This window comes from Apus apus, chromosome 6 (assembly GCF_020740795.1).
Source record: "Apus apus isolate bApuApu2 chromosome 6, bApuApu2.pri.cur, whole genome shotgun sequence".
NCBI classification, from domain to species: domain Eukaryota; kingdom Metazoa; phylum Chordata; class Aves; order Apodiformes; family Apodidae; genus Apus; species Apus apus.
This window is the reverse complement of record NC_067287.1, coordinates 14,263,010-14,282,840: the sequence shown is the minus strand read 5'-3', so window position 1 is coordinate 14,282,840 and position 19,831 is coordinate 14,263,010. Positions and strand designations below refer to the sequence as shown.

At 37.6% G+C, this 19,831-nt stretch overlaps 1 protein-coding gene across 1 annotated transcript in view; it reads right to left on the bottom strand.

The window, feature by feature from the left end:
- The window catches only part of CNTNAP5 (contactin associated protein family member 5), a 265,506-nt gene that overhangs the window by 87,118 nt on the left and 158,557 nt on the right, over positions 1–19,831 (bottom strand). Inside the window, exons 11-12 of the mRNA XM_051623680.1 lie at positions 14,829–14,935; positions 2,444–2,563 (exon numbers count right to left, since the gene is read on the bottom strand). Coding sequence (XP_051479640.1) covers positions 2,444–2,563; positions 14,829–14,935 — 227 coding nt within the window. The remainder of the gene's footprint in view (positions 1–2,443; positions 2,564–14,828; positions 14,936–19,831) is intronic.

The window sequence follows — 19,831 nt, the reverse complement described above, 5'->3', positions numbered from 1 at the left end:
AAGGTGCAGAAAACATCATGTTTATAAGGCACTTCCTTTTTGGTTTTTTTTAATCTAGTTTGGAGTTTGTCTTTCAACTGTCATTGAACTCTCCTTTTTCCTGTTGTAAGAAAATGCAAATGAACACAGATTCTGTCAATAAGGCCCATTCACCTTGGGTCTTCCACAATCTAAATAGCCCTGCATTATATACTTTTAACCTCTTTTTGTACAGATTTCTTTCTATGCTTTTAATTAGGTACTTTATGCTTCCCCACAAACTCTTATTTCAACAGTATTTACTACAAATAAACAGCCTTCAAGATAAGATCCTTCTAAAGTGCTTCACACTCTCTTTCCTCATCTTCACCAACTAAAATAAAAGCAAGTCGCCTACAATTTTTGTCACCTTGCTTTTTCAGCCACTTCTCCAGACAATAAATAAATACATTTACCCACTCTGGTAGCAGCAGATACCCTGTGACACTCTACTCTTAAATTTCTTGCTACACTGAAAATGGGCTTCATATTTTTTAATATGTTTTTTTCCTTTTTCTCCCTGCAAAATTTCCTTTCCCTTATTTCTCTGTCTTTGTATGATTGTCCAATTCCCTCTCAACACAAAACAATTGCAATTTTCTGGTTTCTTCAGAGTTTTTCCTCCAGCAGTGGGCTGTGACAGGCTGCAGAGAAATCTCTGGGACCATGGACACAATAAATTGACTTGTAAAGGTTATACTTCCCATATCAACATCACATATTGGAAGCCTACGACCAGACACATCTGGTGCTAATCTGCCATGGTAAATAACTGACCACAAACGAGGTGCCTATCTGTTCAATCAAACAGGTAAAACTTAGAAAGAATTTTAAACAAATATACATGAGCCTTAAGGAACACTGTTCTCTAAATGTAATGATGCTGCTCATTACTGATGATCAGATTCCTTCTTTTGAGTTCATCCTTCACAGATTCAAGGCACTGTAATTCCCGGAAGTTATTAGATCGCTGCACCTCTAGTTTTGAAAGCACTAGATCAATTTTCCCAGATTTTCTGTGCCACTTCCAAATTCTTCAGCCTCAGCTAAGGCTAAGGAGAAAATCACGTATATGCCTCTGGATTTCTGCCAGATGAAATTTATTTGTGGAAAGCAGATGCTTTCTGCAAGGAGTTTGTCAAAAATCCTACTCCTTCAACAAAGATAAAAACACTGACAATGTTTTGATCACACATATTTATACGATAAATAATAAAAATGAGCATATTTCCCATATTGGACATCAAGGAAGGATATTCAGACAGAAAGGTGAAACTGTTTCAAGTCTTACAAGATTCAACAACAGCAAAGGAGACACATCTTATTAAATATTTTATACACTTGAATAAAAAACATACTTAATTATTAACTGATGTGCACTTAGTTAACATAATTATTACCTAATTAAATAAAAATTAAAATTTAATTTGAGACACTTTAAGTACAAGGAGATTAAGGATAAAATATGAATATCCTGAGTCCTTAGTTTTCAGGACTAAGTGTGGAGGTGATACATGGCAAAGCAGCTCAAACAGAATTAGCAATTTAGAATGGGTAATAAAATATTCTTTCATCTGCATCTGGCCACAGAAAGATAAAAATGCCAAGTAGGACAGTCTAGGAAATTTCCTCTCCATTTCAGAAGTGAAAAGTAAAAAGAATGCTCTATAATCTTTCCCAGTCCACAATACAAGCTACATCATCTTCTCTCATACCCTTGCATGACAGTCCTTCATGCAAAAGAGGACCCAATAAATTTGCCACACAGGCATATTCATTTGAAACACATTTTATTTTAAAACTACAAAATTGAAAAAATCAACAGGTCACCTTGTCCAGTTCTTGCTCCACTACCTGCCTCTTTTGCATCCCTCCTCCTAAGAGCATCATGCCTTCTCATCTGTACAGATACCCAGGAAGACCAAGGCCTCTGCTCTCTGAGACACCAAAAGCAACACACTCATACAAGGGGAGGTGTTTCTTCTCAAGTCAGACTGGAAAGGTTTACAGTTAGCTCAGTGCAAGGAGTTTAACAATCATTTCCAGATCTAGTGTTCTAGCGAAGCAGAGAAACCATTCAGTTACAAAAAAAGGTTTGAAGTTGCTATATCTTTAGCAAAAACTATCTCATTAAAAGTTATGATATTATGAAAAATACATCAGCTGTGCCCTTTATAAGGTGAAAATACCATTGTAAACACCACTTAGCAACAGTACAAAGTGAGTCTCTCAAACTTAGTTTAAAAGTCATGTTCACATGCATCCTATTAAAGGAAATATCTCAGAGTGGAACCTCACTTTCTACCAGTTCTCTGCTTTTTCCACACTACTCAGAGACCTATGGCTGTGAGATCTTCCCAGTAATACAATATTTCAATAATATTAGCACCAACAAAAAGCATCAAAGACAAGGTTAGGTCATTACCTGTTATATTGCAAAATACACGGAGTGGTCCAAGTGGTCCACTTCCATCAGAATCAATGTAGAAGAAACCTGATGTCTTTCCTTGGTGTCGGTAAGCCTCACAAGATTGCTCATAGATAGCTGCAAAAGACAAGACAGTGATTTTATCACAAACAAGAAGAAAACAGACATGTTTTATACAGGAATACTGCTTTAATCATTATCTTAAACTGTTGGTTCACTGCTCATTAGCATGTGAAAGAGTTTTCTGCATTTGGACCCAAGTCCAGGCTCAAAATTAGTCAGGTATTTAACTACTTCCTTGAACTTAATGTGTCTTGGCTTTAAAGACACAGGTATTCGCCTTATTTTGGACTAAAGTATGCAAATGCTTAAGTAAATATATATGAACTTTCAAATGCACCACCATCCAGTTATGGTGATACATATCTGCATGCACATAATGACATTTCAAAGACATACACACACACGCACAGATGATTTACTACCTACGCATGTGCTCAAGTCTTGTCAACACCGATGACATATTTTTGCCAGTCCTCAGCTTCCCTGTAGAATATCATTGGCAGGTAGCTATAAACCCCTACCATCATCTACTACCCAAATGACAACCAGCCATTAAACCCTAGCAAAATAGCTCAAGCTCAGATATAGTCTTCATCTTGGGTGACATCTTTATGCTTTAGACCTATTTTTATAAAACCAAGTCATACCAATATTCATCTTTTGGAGGATTAGAGCACATGAAAATTCAGTTGGTTAATAAAACCAAGACCGAGAACAGAAGGAAAAATTCCCACAGGCCAGTACAATTCCTTGTATTTGAGGCATGTTTTCAGGCAAGATATCATAACTGTCACTTCACATAGGGTAAAGAGAATCACCCCCCAGAGAAGCACTTAAGAGATAGCAGAAAGTCACATGTATGATCCTAGATCTTGGACAACAGTAACCTTAGCAATCCCTTTGCAGGAGGGATTGATTTTTTTTTTTTTTCCACCCTCTTAAACACTTACCTGATTATACTGACAAGGTTATTCTCTGCAACAGCTTATGATTGTTCAACTAATTGTCAGCAATACAATAAAAAACACAAATTGACTTAGCAGATAGATCAAGACTACTTCCTTTTTTCTTCCCATGAAGTGGAGTTATTTGGAAGACACAGTAATGGAAATGTAAGCAAACGTAATTACCTCTAGCTTTTCCATGCTACCAGTAGCAGAACACACAAATATATCTGGACATCATATTTGGCTGCTGTGGGGTCAAATCTACCTTTTTGTTATCTCTTTATTTTAAGAGCACATTTAGCTACTATTTGCACACTTGTTTATCATTATACAGCAAACACCAGACATACACAGATTGGGAGATGCTCAGGGGAACTTGTGAATAACCCATTTGTTAGCAATTCTCTTTTCAAGGCTCCCTCAACTTGTCAGCAGTTCACATAAAGTTGATATGGAATAATGTCTGCTATGTGAATTAAAAGCAAATATGCTTTCCCTTTGTACGTTTCTCTCTTGACCAGACATTCTTAGCAGGCAGAAAACCACTAAGTGCTAAATATGCACAGCATTACCCTTCACAGAGCTAAGTAGCTGCTTAAGGTACTCAGCATCTATCAAGACTGATTTAATTATTATCTGTCCTATAACAAACAGAATTAACTAAGCTTCTTCCTGACAGTCATTAAAATAATGTAGAAAGCACTATAGGCGTCCAGAAGACCTCTAAATTCCTCCTCTGATATTTGTCCAAAAGCACATATTAAATGCAAATTAAATAAAATCCCCAAACCAGAACCTATTCTTTTACAACTCACAAGCTGAGGGGCTGAGTCCCTCAACCATTGAAGTGCTGACAAAAGCAACTGGGATGTGGAGGGTCAGGGGAGAGACCATTACAGGCAATTAAGTAAGCAATCAAAGAATCATGGTTTGATCAATTTGCAAAGTTCTCAAACTGCAGTTCATTTAGTGAGTTTGCTGTCATCATCATAAAAGGACACTTTACCTTGCCTCATTAGGGAATATGCCAATTGCATCTCCTGAATGGTCTTCTGAGTATTTTTGAAGTCAAAGGATGTTACAAGGGGTAGAGACACAAAACTAATACGTTGTCAGTGAACTGGCACAGCTAGAAACTCACTCTTCGTCCTAAACTTTTTCTTACAAAGTATTTGGCTTCTTTTTGACTGTCATTTTGGCTGAAGCCCAGATGTACTTTCCCCCACCCCTCCAAATTAATAGGGAAAGATGTGAAGATTCAGCCATTTGACAATGTGGGCAGATGCAAAAAGAGATGACCTACTCACATCTAGATATCCCCTTTGTCACTGCAACACTGGGGAAAAAAAAAAAAAAAGGTTGTATAGAGCTAGAAATCAGGCTAGGAGTGCTCAACTGGTATAAATCTGAAAGGATGCAGAAGCTTCAGTGAAGCTACGGTTATATCTGCCAAAAGAAAATCCATCCTGGTATGTTTTCCTTTTGGTTATATGAGAATTCCAGCAGTAAATTCTAGGAAGTAGCAGGAGAAGTGGGAAAAGGCTATAAACCTCGAGCTCTAGCACATAAAACATATTCTAACTATCATGACTTAGAGAAATGCTGTTTTGCAAGACAATTTATTTTGTAACTGCATGCTGAAAGTTTCTCATGTCTGTATCTTAAGCATTTGGTAATGCATACTTCTAGACTGGATAGGCCATTGATTTTAGTTCTCTTTTTTTGCTATTTTATCTGTACAATGCATCAAGGAGAAAACGATATTTGTTTTCCAGACATTGGCAGGTATGCCCCCACAGGCATTTCAAGTTCACCATCCATTCAAAGCTCTGCTCCAAGACTTTGCAGGCTGAGCTGATTGCATGTTTCAGAATAAAGTTATGCAATTCCATTTGCTGAAAAGGGCCCTGTTATTCCTGTGACAAAAACTTGAAGCTGTCTTTATGGTTCAATGAAAGCCAAGATCTCTTTACAGTCATTCTTCTCTTTATGCAATCAGAAATATAATAAAAAAGTAAAAAACAGACAGTCAGATGTGACTGTTAAGATCCCAGGTCTTAAGGGAGATAACTTTGAAAACTGACTTTATATTTATCTTCTGTTTTATGCCAGACTTCTCTGATGTAGTTGGAGATGTGCTTGTTTTGGGAACAGCAGGCAACGATTACTGTAGATGTCATTAAAGAGTCACCAACCATTTAGGCATATAATAGAGCCTCACTTTCAAAAAGCAAGCATAAAATGCAATTATGGAACTGTTGACAAATGCATGCATTTTAATGTTAACATTTGCAGCAATTACACCTTTTTAATAAAGGAAAGACATTCATCAGCTCACTCACAGTAGAACCCACCAACAATTTTCGAGCATTATTTTTAAATTAAAAAAAAAAACCAACAACAAAAGCACAAAGAAAAATAGCTATTTTATTCCTTCATGTGAAGTATATTTTAATAGTGTTCATCGTTTCAATCCTGCAAGTTTGTTTTCAAATTTTAAAATGTTCATCAAAATGGGACCAAAACAACAGAAATAACGTTCTTTACAGGCTGCTCGTGCAAAGCTTTTTGTCTCATTTAAATGCTTAATCAAGCACTTTTTGAAAACATAATTTCAAAAATGAAACTTCTAAATTGTCTTTTGTCTCAAAGAAGCCAGATCAGTTTTCCTTCTCTAACCCACTCGCACTTTTGTTGGACTAATTTTGACTTATTCCAACCATTGAAGATAAAATTATAGTTTCCAGCAACACTTGATTCACCGTGCCAGAACCACTGAAAACCACAGTTTATGACTTTGGGCCCCTGCTGTGTTTCCTCAGGCCCTTGTGGGACCGGGCTGTGATAGCACTGCAGTCGCTGCCATCGAGCTCCCTCAGGCAGCCAGAATGAAGCTGTTTCCTTCATGGAGCTGTAATGCTCTCCATGCTCAGTGGAAAGAGATGTCAGCAGCACACACAAATTCATGCTACCCTCCTGCAAATATGGCTTGGACCTCACGGCCAGGTATGGCAGGTAAAAGCACTTTGTATCAGCATTATGAAATAAACGCTTTACCCCCAGACACATCAGTATCACACAATTCTACATGTTCTTTTGTATCTCTGGGATATAAAGATTCATAAGCTAAGAAATCAACATTACAGCTCTGAAACACATATTCTATATTTTTTCAAGCCACACACACTACACCCCTACAGAAGCATCCTGGCAAAACTATAAATACACACTTTGATTGATCAAGCTTCAATCTATAGATCCATGATTCAGACTTTAATGCCAGAATGGCATGAAGATATGTCAATGTTATTATAACCTATTTTGACCTTTTGTGTAAAATCAACTACAGAATTTAATTTTCTAATTCCTGCCTCAAGACACTTACGGTTGGTCAGTCAGACCACACACAGTAGCTTTCTATATCCTGCAGTCAGGTCTGGGGTCCTTCTTAGCTTGACTCTGAAACTGAAACTTCAGCTTTGATTCAACATGCTGTGAGAGCCTGACTAGTTTTAAATACAAGCAGTTTCATCACTGTTCAGCTCTTCAAAGTCTCTTGAACCTATTAATCCAACTGTTTTAATTACAGTCCTTAAACCAAAAGAGACTGTACCCCTGCAGTAGCTGAAACCCTTAACAGCACATGGATGAGCACAAACATTGGCAAAGTCAAACTTCCTTCACTGCCAATAACACACCTGTTTATTCAGTTTTTCACTACCATATTGACATTTGACTTCCAATCTTACTTTTGCCCCAGCCAGTTCATCTGGAGTTTGCATGATAGTCCTCATTAAGGACACACTTAGTATTTTGTTGTGGAGTTCCTTGGCAGATAAGCCTTTAAGTGCCCTCAATTTTCCTGAGTACTTAACAAACCTGTTTTCTTTGCCTCCATGTTCCTAACTTACGAAACCTCTCTTCTCCCTCAGACCCCTTGACCACTTTCACTTTTTACCTCCAGTTCTATTTCAGCTAAAAAAACCCCAGATTTTTCCTTCTGCAAAGACTTGAATTTCTGCAAATAATCCCCAGGGACCCCTTCAGTTGATGAATGAACTTGTTATTCACCCAGTAGCGAGCACACCGTACCCACATTTACAGTCATACTGGCTGTTGGAGTCACTGCAAAGGTTGCGGTGATATCCAGACGTCTTTTTTCCTACTGATGAGACCACCAGGCAAGTAAACCTTTCCTTTCCTCCATCTACTGACATAGATACAACCAAGAGAGTAAACTCCAAATCAAAAGCAGTTTGTTTGTTTTTTTGTTTTGTTGCTTGGTTGTTGTTCTTTATTTCATCAGAGGGCTCTGTCCTTTTCAAATTTAATCGACACTAAGATAACTTTCCTCAAAAATTAAAATTAAATCTTAAAATTCCCAATATTTCTTTCCTATTATACTTCAAATTACTTTGAAAATTGATCAAGCACATATAATTGCAAATACTCTGAACTGGAGATTCAGAATTTGAGCTGTACTAGTTATGATTACCAGATCAGTTTCTGTAGTATTGCTGTTTCTCAATTGGATTTTTGTAATCTAATAAATGTAGCTGACAATTTTCAATTTCTCAGGGGGAGGTAACATTTTATAGTAAAATAATAAATAAAATACAGTAAAGAAACAAAGAAATAAAAAAACCCAAACAAATAAAGTAACATGCAATGGGGGTTTCCTCTTCTCATTCCAAAAGCACAGGGATTTATACCAGCAATGAACTCTGGGAACAATTGTCATTCTCGCCCTTATAATACAATTGTCTTTTTAAACGCCAGAAAATGAAATCTGTACTCTCAAAAACTGGATTTTGACAGCTCTGCTGTAGACAGAATAATGCAGTCTCTGTTGTGATGTGCTTGGATGACAGATGGCTTTTTTCTTTTCTAAAATATGTATTTACTCATCTGATAAAGAATGGGTTACTTCCATAGATAGCTTTAAAATTAATTTTACCACAACACCACCTAAATGGATGTTCAGGAGGTCTCCTTCCATCACACTTGGGGATTAGACAATTTCCTACCTTCCATGCTAAGATTCCCCCCCAGCTGAGTTACAAAAGGTCCTGTCAACCCATCCTCCCCTGTTGCTTCCCCGCTGAGGTTTGAAGGCGGCTGTGTCAGTCACGTACCCCAGCTGCCCCTGCCTGGTGCTACTGCAGGGTGACCTGCAAGTCCTGCTGCTGCAAGAAAGCAGTCAGGGAGATCTACACCATTTTAAGAGCAGTGTTGGAGGAAAGTAAGTGATCAAAGACTTGAAGGATGTGGTGCAAAACATGGTATTTCAGCCTTGCTCTTGAAAGTACCACCACCCCTGTGGTAATGGTCACATCTGACATAGGCAGGCTTCAAAAGGGAATGATTCCCCCACATACTCTGTTCTGCAGTGAAGTCCCACAGCAGAATATTTTCTGTGTTATTTATAAGGAAATGTTAGACAAAGGGAAAAACACTTTTTAAATTAACACTGCTGAGAAATGCAGGTGTAAAATTTACAGATACACAAAGTGAAGGGAAAGCACTAATAAGACAATACCTTATTACAAAATAAACAATGAAAATTCATAAGCATGGTGAGAACAAAAATATGCAGGAACACCAAGTACAGTACTGAAGTCTTGTTATGAATATTAAACTTGTTTTGTTTAGTCACAGAACACCAAAGTGTTTAAATACACATGAAAAAAACCTCTTCCAAGAATCTCAGACAAGAAGATCGGCTACCTGGGACATTACATGACCACTGTTACGACACCTGACAAACTGAAACTCTCTGAACCCCGTTTGCCCAGCTAGCAAACTGTGTCAGCATCTCCTTACTTTGGAACATGGGAGAATTACCAAAACCATGGATGGGGCTTTAAGATGCAGCTCCAGTACTGCTAACAATCTGGTTGAAACTACATTAAGCTTTTCAGAACAAAAATTATACATGCGGTAAGCATATTAATATTAAAAAAATACATTTTCAAAGCCTGAAGTTATGTTAAGTTTACAACATATCAACAACTACACGACATTTCCATTATTGGATGGATCTTTCCTCCAGCAATTACCTGGGCCAATAAGACACATGTCTGTATGTGCAAGATAAATCACACACCAAAGCAAATATCCAGAATTAAATTACCTTCTGTTAATTATCACCTTGCAAAGCTTTGGGATATGTTGACATCCCCAGAACATGATGAATAAAACCATTATTTTATATTTTTCATCATCTTTTATATCAATGTTCAGTACTCTTCAAAATAAAACAATTACACCCAAGACTAAAGGCCATCTGAAAACTATCATATATAAAAATAACAGAAATACCAAAGGGGAAGATGAGACTTTCTAAGGGACCAACATAACTCACAGAAAGAGGAGATTACTAATCATTACCTTGCAATAAAGTTAGAACATTCTGTATCTCAGGGCCATTTTACACTGGTCTACTGCTTTCACTCTCACATGATAATTACACAGAGAATTAATAGTATGAGATGACTATGCAGGTTTTAAACTAGGACCATTCAATTAAAAGTATTTTGCATATATATACACATCTGTAATTCCTCTCCTATTTCTCTCTCTCTATCTCTCCCTCTCTACACATCCCTGTTATTCTGACCTAGCTCCAGTTACCTATTGTTTGTCTAAGACGGCCTCCCTTTTTATACAACAGACACTGGCACATTTCAGGGGTGTTCCATGAATTTACCATGAACACCCTATCTCATAGTGAGATTAGTCAAGTTCTGAAATCAGCTTGCACTGTATATATAGAGAGCAGACCACTACCTTAGATTAGTTGTCATAGTATCAGGCAGTTAAAAATAGGTGAGCTGAATCCCACTCAGGCCTTTTATCCAAGCTATGTACTAACACCAGTGTTTCTATCCAAAATAGGAAAACAGAAACCAAAGATTACATTATCTATTTTGCTACAGTTCACACGTGTGATTACATAAAGGATCCTCTCCCACCCATCTGGGTTATATCAGACTACACCTGATGGATCAGTAGGCTACCCAGCATACTACAGAAACTAGGAAAGTATCTGCCACTAGAAAGGCTTCAGAGCTGAGGTTATCTCTAAATGCAAGCTCTGTGAAGCACATTGAAAAGATAAACCAAAAAGCAAACCCATCCATTTTACAGACTCAAAAGTAGATTGTATCCTCAAGCAAACAGTAGTTTCAAAGGAAAGAATCCATACCATTTCAGTTGAAAATGTAGATCACACACATTCTAACACACCTGCAAATTGGATTTTATTCTCAATAGAGGTGGAGAAACTAAGGCACAACAAAACTCATACATGAGCAAATGTAACTCACCTACCATTGGCTTAATATCCTACAGGGTTATTCCATGAGTCCTAGCTTCCTAAAACCGTGGACAGTGAAATGGCTACCCAGGGACAGCCAGCACAAGTTCTACATTTCCCAACAAACTGCATGTCCACATGTGTTTGTGCCAGCAAGGCACTAGCACGTGCTTTGGAGTCTCACAGTTACTGACAGCCCAGAAGTGAAAACACAATTGCTAAACAGTGCTGTGACCAGCTAGCATGAAGATGTGAATTGCACTGGCAGCTGGAATGATGAGAGGTAAATCTAAATCCTCTTTCCCATTGAAACAAACAAACGCAAACCAAAAATACTTGGAAGGTGTTGATAATATTTCAAATATAGCAGCTTGTGAAGGAGGATTAACTGTTACTAAATGGAGAAATGGACTTATACATCAGGCAAATAGCTTAGCATGAAAGAAACAATCTGTTAAGAAAACATTCAGACTCTTCCCCTAGGCTACTAAGGTCCAGAAAACACCAATGGGTTTTAGCTCCAATTTAATTGTATTTACAGCTAAATTCATAGAGGAGAGCACGGGCAGGACCAGATGAGACTTTAGGATGAAACTTTTCTACCACAGATGGGACATGACCCTATATCCTTTTGGGTGTGGATCCTCATCTGGATCTGGTAGATTGCCACACCTGTGACACTTCAGGAGCTTTCAGGATCAGAAGGGATTTTGATTGAGCAGAAGGATACCTGAGATTTGCAGAAAGCTGACTGCCTCTGGGAAGATTCTATTAAGGCCACGTCCAGACCCAGCTGGTTGTTTATGCGTAGCTTGAGATGCGCACTTCTGCTTCATCCATGTCTTGAATTTCAACTATACCCATTTTCAGTCATGACAGGCAAAATCTTGTCCTATGTATCTGATACTGGTCATGCAAATATTGTCCCAGCTGTGTCTTCTGCCATCTTACTGTTCTTGCTTTCCACTGTCTACTTCCCTTCTGTTGCATCAAATGCAACTATTTCTTCTTGCTTTTCATGTCATATTCCCCATCTATCCACCTGTTAGGACTCTGGCATTTGCCCTGCCAAAAACGTCAAATTCCTCTGGCCATAGCCTTATATTTTTCAAATAAGCACATTATTGCTTTCTCCCACATCACTCCTTCATGCCTGCGAGCGTTCAATTTCTTCCTCTTTTTAATCTCTACCTTATGACTTTTTGCCTACAAGAAAGCCTAGCAATAATTATGTGCCTGGTAGATTGAAACTGCCACCTATGATGCTGATGAAGACTTTCTGGCACTCCATCACCTGTGCTGGCATGTTTTTTTCCCCCTCAGAAACTTAACTGCAAACTCTTTGGAGCAGGGATACATAGTCTGTGTTGTTAGCTGTTCCTCACAGTAGGATCCAGTGTGGCCCATGAATATTTGGAAGACTGCTTATGTGTCAGCCACAACATGTATTTCGACACTTTACAGATTATGACAGTAAGTTAGGAACAACTTATCTTCAGATCTCAGTTCTTAAAATGGTAAGGTCTCTGAGTCTGAGCTAGTAAAACATAAATCAATTAGTTCTGGTTTGCAGATGCATCTCATGAAGTTCTTCCTGAAAGCATGACATGGAACGGATAGTTTATGTTGTTCAACCAGTGGCACCCACCTCTTACCACCCCAAAAAGAGTAAAAAAAAAACTACACTGGTGCAACTCAAACAGAAAAGAAATCCAGCTGACAATGAAACTATTCACATTATGTTTGACTTGCAGCAGTTTGCCAGCTAAATCTTTCCACTGCAGCTGCATGGACTTGGGTCTGAAAGGCAGTTTAATAAAAGAAATAGCCTCTCCAAAGTGGTACAAGTTCAATTTAAGGCCTGTCAGCCTCAGTGTTGCAGTAAAAATCAAAATCTGTTGTGATAATGTTTCAGACCTCAAGAAATTAGATGTTTTACTTTGATATAACTACACTGAATTACATGATTGGAGGGGTTGCCTGTACAGTGAGGAGTTAACTCTCTGATCAGATCTGCAGCTTTCATTCCCCTGCTACAAAGTACTCTTCTAGGTCAACCACTATCAGCTGAAAGTGACAACGTCTCTTGTTCTGGAGGTTTTTTATCAACAGTCTGCATTTGCCCACCAGTTTTGAAAGGGTTTGAACACATACTGCAAGCACACAAATGCATTTCTCCAGACTAATGTTGCTGTTCATTAGCATTGCTTGGCTTACAGGGAAGCTGCCTCTACAATCCAGCTGGAATCAAATAAGCTGTTGATAATATGGTTATAAATAAGATGAGCAGCTGAATAGCTGTACCTCACTGTGTGCACAGCTTGATCTGCTGGAAAGTCTTAACTGATATTCCTGAGAAACTTTTCAGAGTAGTTTTTAAATCAATGATCCTTAAATAACTGGAGCTAGGTATGTGTCTGAAAGCACAGGCACAGGTTCACGGGCACAGGAGCCTTCACTAGCTTCATGCAGATATCTATGGGGAAAACTAGTCATGAACTCGTCCTCTGCAGTAATGAGATGATCTCCTTTGAAAACAAGTCACATTGAGCTGGCACAGAGTGAGCCTCAGGCCTCAAGCCACAACAGCACAGAGCAGCCTAAGGTTAGCATCCCTTATTGCCTTTGATGGCCAACAGGGATGACCTGATCCTTCCCTAAGGAGCCTCTCCCTTCTCACCAACCAATTTGGCCATCTAGTTTTATACCAGCCATCAGCTTATATAAATACTCTGCTATGGTCTCAATAATTGCATGCACTTTGGGTTGGGTTTGGAGGCTTTGAAGAGGGCTGATGCCTTTCGGAATGAAAAAATATTGGACAAAAATTAAACCCTGTTTTCAAAATCATAAACTCAGCATTTTTCTTCCCATTTTCATTCCCTGCATCAAACTCTTGGCTTCCTTTGTACTTATAATGCAGAGTTCAGGTGACAAATCTATGAATAGACATCTCAAAAGTGTCTCCCCTCAGCTGCAGAGCCCACGCCACAAAATGTGTTCACTGTTGATTAGCAAACCATTAAAGTCTCCAGAATTACAGTACAGCTGCCAATATTCTCAGCTTCAAACCACAAAGTACCTTTTCTTCTCTTTGGCTTTTTAGCTTCACAGATTAAAAAAATGCATCTCTGACCAGTCTCATCTGATCTGCCATCCAAGAGCTCATCAAACACCTAGAGTGGTTATAGTTGTATTCCTGGAATGGCTATTCTTACTCTTTTGTTATTGAATTATTTACAGTGATGGAGCAGGAAGCTTACCTTCATTTTCTAACTGTTTTCCATTTTAGTCAGCTGTATGAACAGCCTTTGTTTTGGCTTCCCCTCTCTCTATTTTTTATTAGAATTCTCAGCATGCTGTACCTCTAATGTTTGATTCTTAAAAAAAACCCACCACCAACAAAAACCAAAAAAACCCCACAAGAAACCCCCAAACCAAACAAATAAAAACAAACAAAACCAACCACCCTTTGAAACACCTTAAGATCCATTTGGCTGTGGATTTAGTAGCTGAATACTTCATATCCTGCCACTCTTCCAGATACTGTATCCTTGCTAATAGCAGCAGCCCAAATAATAGTTCAGCAAAATTCCAAAACTATAAACTGTTGAAAACTGAATTCTTGGAACATGAACTTTCAGCTAATCTGAAAACAAGCCCATGGTGCCAAAATTGATGTACAGGCCCAAACACAATAAAATCAGCCAGCTTAACCCACCTAAATTAAACTAAATGTCTAATGACCAATATACGTCTACAATGTGTATGTAACAAATTAATATTCTCCATATCAATGCAAAATATGAGGGGAAAAATGTAGAAAATTAATTAAAATCTAGTTTTGTTTTCTCCAAAATATCTGTCAGGAAACGTGTATATTTACAAATGGATTCCTGTGCACTCCCAGCCCAATTCTTAACCTGTTTGAACCACGTCAGGACACGCTACTTCCTATAATACAACATGACCTCTCACAAAGCTTCTCTCTAGTTTATGTGCACCATGACATACAAGTTGTAGTAGAAAACACTTCATGTGTGGGTTTACTCACAGTTATGGCAGGTAGCTCCCGTGTAGCCTGTATTATTACAATCGCAGTAAAAGGTGGTCCAGGACTGAGAACATTTTCCTCCATGTTCACAGTAGTTGGGTAAACACCTAATTGAAGAGAGTTTTTTAAAAATGTAATTAATGAAAAACATTAATTTAAAAATAACATGCTGATAAAAATACTTATAAAATTGTCTCAACTCCTTTCAGGCAAGAGTTTCCTAGTGCTGAATCACTGTATAAAACCTGAAATAATTATCCTTCTCAGATGTGATTCACTTCAAATGCAAGCACTGATGAAAAAACATTTAATGTATCCAGCAAGTAGATAAAGACAATTGTCAATAAAAACCATTTCACTTGTCCTCCACTTCTTCGCAATTAGTGTGTCACAAACTTCCTGAGCACAGAGAAGGACAAGTAACTAGTGAAATGCTATAAAAATCTTGTTTCAAAGGAGAATCCCCGTTCTCTGATTAAACAAGCATCATTGTTATAAAAATTAGGCTGAGTTACATTTGTGGTAACAAAAACAGCATGAAAATCACAGAAGCGAGAGGAAAAATATGTTTAAATTTTGAGTTCTGTACACTTTTTTCTTCCCCTCATTTCAGTCATTGCACCTCTGAAGTATTATTGTGAAGCAAATTAGAGAAAGAAGAAAGAGGCACAACAGCATGCAGCTTGGGAGTGAAGAGGAATAAAAGCTGTAGGAGATAAATTCTATCTCCAGGAAAATAAGCAAATGATGATCTGAACTACAGTGCTGTAAACACAGGCAGCACAACAAAGTCATGCCAGTCTAAATGGAAATGGAGTTTGTTCCACTGTTTGCCTTTTCTTTCCTTTTTATTCCTCTAACTGTATATTAGATAATCTCTTACACTGTATGTTTGATCTTTGAAAAATGAGTAACTTGTTTATACCACTGATTCAATTATGATGGGTGGGTGGATAGAAAACAGACAACCAATTTCTCTCTTACACACCAGCACTCCATTAGTTTTCTTTGCCATAAATTGAGCTTCAAAATCCTTTTTATGGCTCAGATCATTCAGTGGTGTTAGTGGTGATGTCACTGAGGCTACCTACATTTGCAGTAGCTGAAGACATTATTTTATTGCACTTCATCTCATCCTTAGGAAATGTTTTTGCATTGTATAGAAAGACCTGTCAGACTAACCTCTTACCTTCAGTATGCTGTATAAAAGTGCCTGCAGACATACATGCACTTGTCTATGTGAGTCTGAGATTTGTTCTAGATCTGTTTTATTTGATCACTATTCCTAACATTATACATAAAATTAGAGATCATATAAAAATATTAATGTGAAAGAATAATTTTATTAATGCTTACTCAATTATTATAGTAATTACGTATTATTGGAATAAGAATATATAAAGAAGACAGTATGATATTTATAACTATCTGTAACATCTGTTAAAATAATTGTAAGATATAGTGGTCTTATAAAAAAATTTTTTATGGCTTTTATTAATCATTGGTCTAAAATAGAAAATGAGAAAAGACAATAGGAAATGGATGCTTGGTTTTCCAGCTCACCAGGGACCTTTTTTCAGTGCTGTGGAGAACACCTTTTTTTCTGAAACTTAGAAAGAAACTAAGAAATAAACAGTTGGGTTTGCCCCATCATTACATGGCAGGATGTCTGAGAAACAATGATATTTTGGCTTCTATTGGTATGGTGGGAAATCAGCTAACAGAGCCTACCACTCTGCTGGCACAATGACAGTCCAGTCAGCTCCTCTGCTGCTACAGCTTCTCTTGGAAATGGAGAAGAGAGATTTAGAGGCTTTGGGTCAATGCTGAAGAAAGCAAGAGCAGCCTCCAGGATGGCACAGGCAGGACTGGCTGGTGTGTGATCTGCACCCAGCTACACTCTGCAGGACTGCACCACCTCTCCTGAATCAGCAGCTCCCCAACAGACTCATCCCAGAGGCTGCAGAAGCACAGTGGTTCAACAGCTCTATGGTGATATAAATGAATTTTGCCTGTAAGAGCACATGTTGCTCATATTCGTGCTTTGGTTATGCCTGCTCTTGCCCTCAGCACATTGCCTTTACTTCTAGTTTGCTATTTGGTGAAATTCATTTATGTCACCCGCACAGCAGTAGTTATATTCACATCACATGGATGCTGGTGACAAGAAACATCTGATGTTAATAAAGGTCTTTGGAGAAGTAAAACGAACAGTACTGTGTTGTTATAATAAGTTACGTCATCACTGTAATGGACAAATGTTTTCTGCCTCTTTTAAGCTATATTTTATTAATTAACCCAATGCAGTAAAGCTAATTACTAGTCATTTATAGTTTGCCAAAGGCTGATATCAGAGGCTTAGCCACATTTATTCCCTTAAAACAGTTTCCTTTTAAAGACTTCACAAAGTTGAAGGTCACTTCTCATTTCTACTTGTCTTACAAATGCAGACACTTTTTCTTCCTCCAACAATGTACAAAATGTAAGACAAACTAGCCACGTAAGCTTTTAATGATATTCATAAATTCAGAATTAAACCTTTTTTATTCCTTAGTCTATTTGCTTTAATTAGCACCAACTGCACTGATCTTGTTTTTGGTCAGATAACTAACCCTTTCAAGAGCTTATGAAAAAATTTCTCTACAACTCTAATAATTACCATAATCTCATTCTAGCTGAGCAGTTGTGTCTTCATTAGAACACAATTTATCCTAATTGTCAGAGAACTCAAAATTAAGAAATAGCTATGATTAAAATTAACCAAGGCATAGATAAATTACAGGTTGTTCCATTTGCTAGCTGTCCTGGATCCTCACGTTGAAGGACTTAAGTACATCTAATTGAAAATACAAATTCATATTTGCATTCTAGTAGAATAAAGTAAATTTAGCAAAAAATGTAGTGGTATTGCAGGTTTCATACACAAAACTTGTGGCAGGCAACTCCTGACCTATTTGCAATTGAAAAGAACAAACAGATAGACTCGATTTTTTGTGAGGATCATAAATGGGACACTTTGAGATGTAATGATTTGCCTAAAACAATTTGTGCTAGACCAGGGACTCTGATCTTCCAGATTCTAGATTAATTCATAAGATATATCATGGTGAATGAATCTTACAAAAAAAAAAATAATAAATGAAGCAAATAAAATTTTTCCCCCTTCAGCCAAGCTGGAAAACACACCTTAGCCATCTCAGTGAGCAATATGCAGAGCCTGCACAAAAGCATTCACTGTCCTTAGATGAAACATTAACCTTCAAAACTGTATGTGTGCTTCCTTTGAATTCAAAGGACAAGCTGCATAGACACTGGAGGGCAAAATTTAGCCCTTTGATAGGAATGATGAAGAAATAACAATGACAAAATTATTCAAGAGGGAAGGCTGAAGGAGTTCTACACATTTGATGCCACACTTGACTAGGAATAAACCCGGTACTTTCAATAAGCACCTCTCAGATTGTGTTATCGTCAGCACAACACATCCTGCCTGCACCACTCTCTGTTCTTCCTAAATAAAGTGACTAAAAAAAGAGACTATCAGAGAGAGAAACAAAAAAGGCACACCCAATTCTCAATATTAAGACTGCCAATCTGCGTATGTCGATATGATTTTGAGACAACCAGCAAGTCCCTAAAACTTAGCAACACCACAACATGAAAACATGTGAAATTTTAAAAGTTTTTCTCTTAAGAAAGCATTTGCCTAAATATTATCTCAAATTCATTTTATGTCCAGCATGTTTTCCTATTTTATGTGTTGTGGCTATTTCATGTATAATTAACAAAATATAACATTAATAGGGATGGCTTCATATAGTAGGCATGTATGTCTGATGAAACTCATGGTGTTACCATAAAAGCCTATATTTTGCTTTGGTAAAATGGTCTATTTCCACTCAACACAATAGATTGAGGCCAATTGTAGCTACATGGATTTTTGTCCTGCTCGGCTGGGCTGTGAATCTGTGAAATTCATTGCAAAAGCTTATTTTGCAATGTTCAAAGATGTTCAAAGAGGAGACTGGACAAGCATTTTGTAGAGAAATCCACCAGTGTGACTACAGAGACAACTTCAGGGATTTACTAAGGGAAAATAAATTAAGATCAGAGAGCATTAGAAAAGAAACTACCACAGGAACACACACCACTCTTATTTGCCCCTGAATGCCCATTTGTGTCAAAATAGTGGGCTAGGTCTCCTTAACTAAAGTGAGAAAAGAGAACTAACAGAAGCAAAGGGAGGAAGGAGGAAAGAGTGAGTAAAAGCAAAGTTAAGACAGGCTACAAAAGAGTTAACAGTCTACAGATCTTTGCTTTTCCTCAGCACATATTCCTTCCTCCTCATCACAGCACCTAACTTTTCTCTCCTCTTGTAACTTTAGAACACTGAAGTTGCTGCTGCATAGTTTAGTTTTCTTTTTTCTTCTATAAATTTATTATGAGAAGTCATGGAGTACAAACAGAAAAAGAGTAATGTAAGCAAAGATGATTTTTCTTTTTCATAATGGAAATTATTTACTCTATCACAGTCAGTAGATGTAAAAAAAAAATAAAGAAAAAAGCATCTTTGTAATTTTAATAATTTATCACAAAGGTACATTTTTCATCTTTCAGAGATTTGCAAAACTTGATGCTTGAACTTTTAGAATATATTATTCTTTCCATTGTTGGCCACCTTGGTTCTCAGACTCTGCACTTGCAAACCACTGTGAGATGTACATTTACATCTGAACATTGATGCCAAGTGCCCTCAGGCATGGTGCTGGGACAGAGCTGTGGGGGGAGGCTGTGCTGGGATCTGCGTGAAAAGAGCCTGTTGTCTATGCCATATATAAAACCAATTTTTTTAAGGTTTGATTGCTTTGTTGTTAGAACACCTACATTTTTAATAGGGGTAAATGTGCTGACAGTTTGGCTTGGCATCAGCAGAAAGGATTTTATATAAATAAATTTGAAAATTAAAAAAGGGAAACAAATAAACCATCGTGTACAGACAGCTG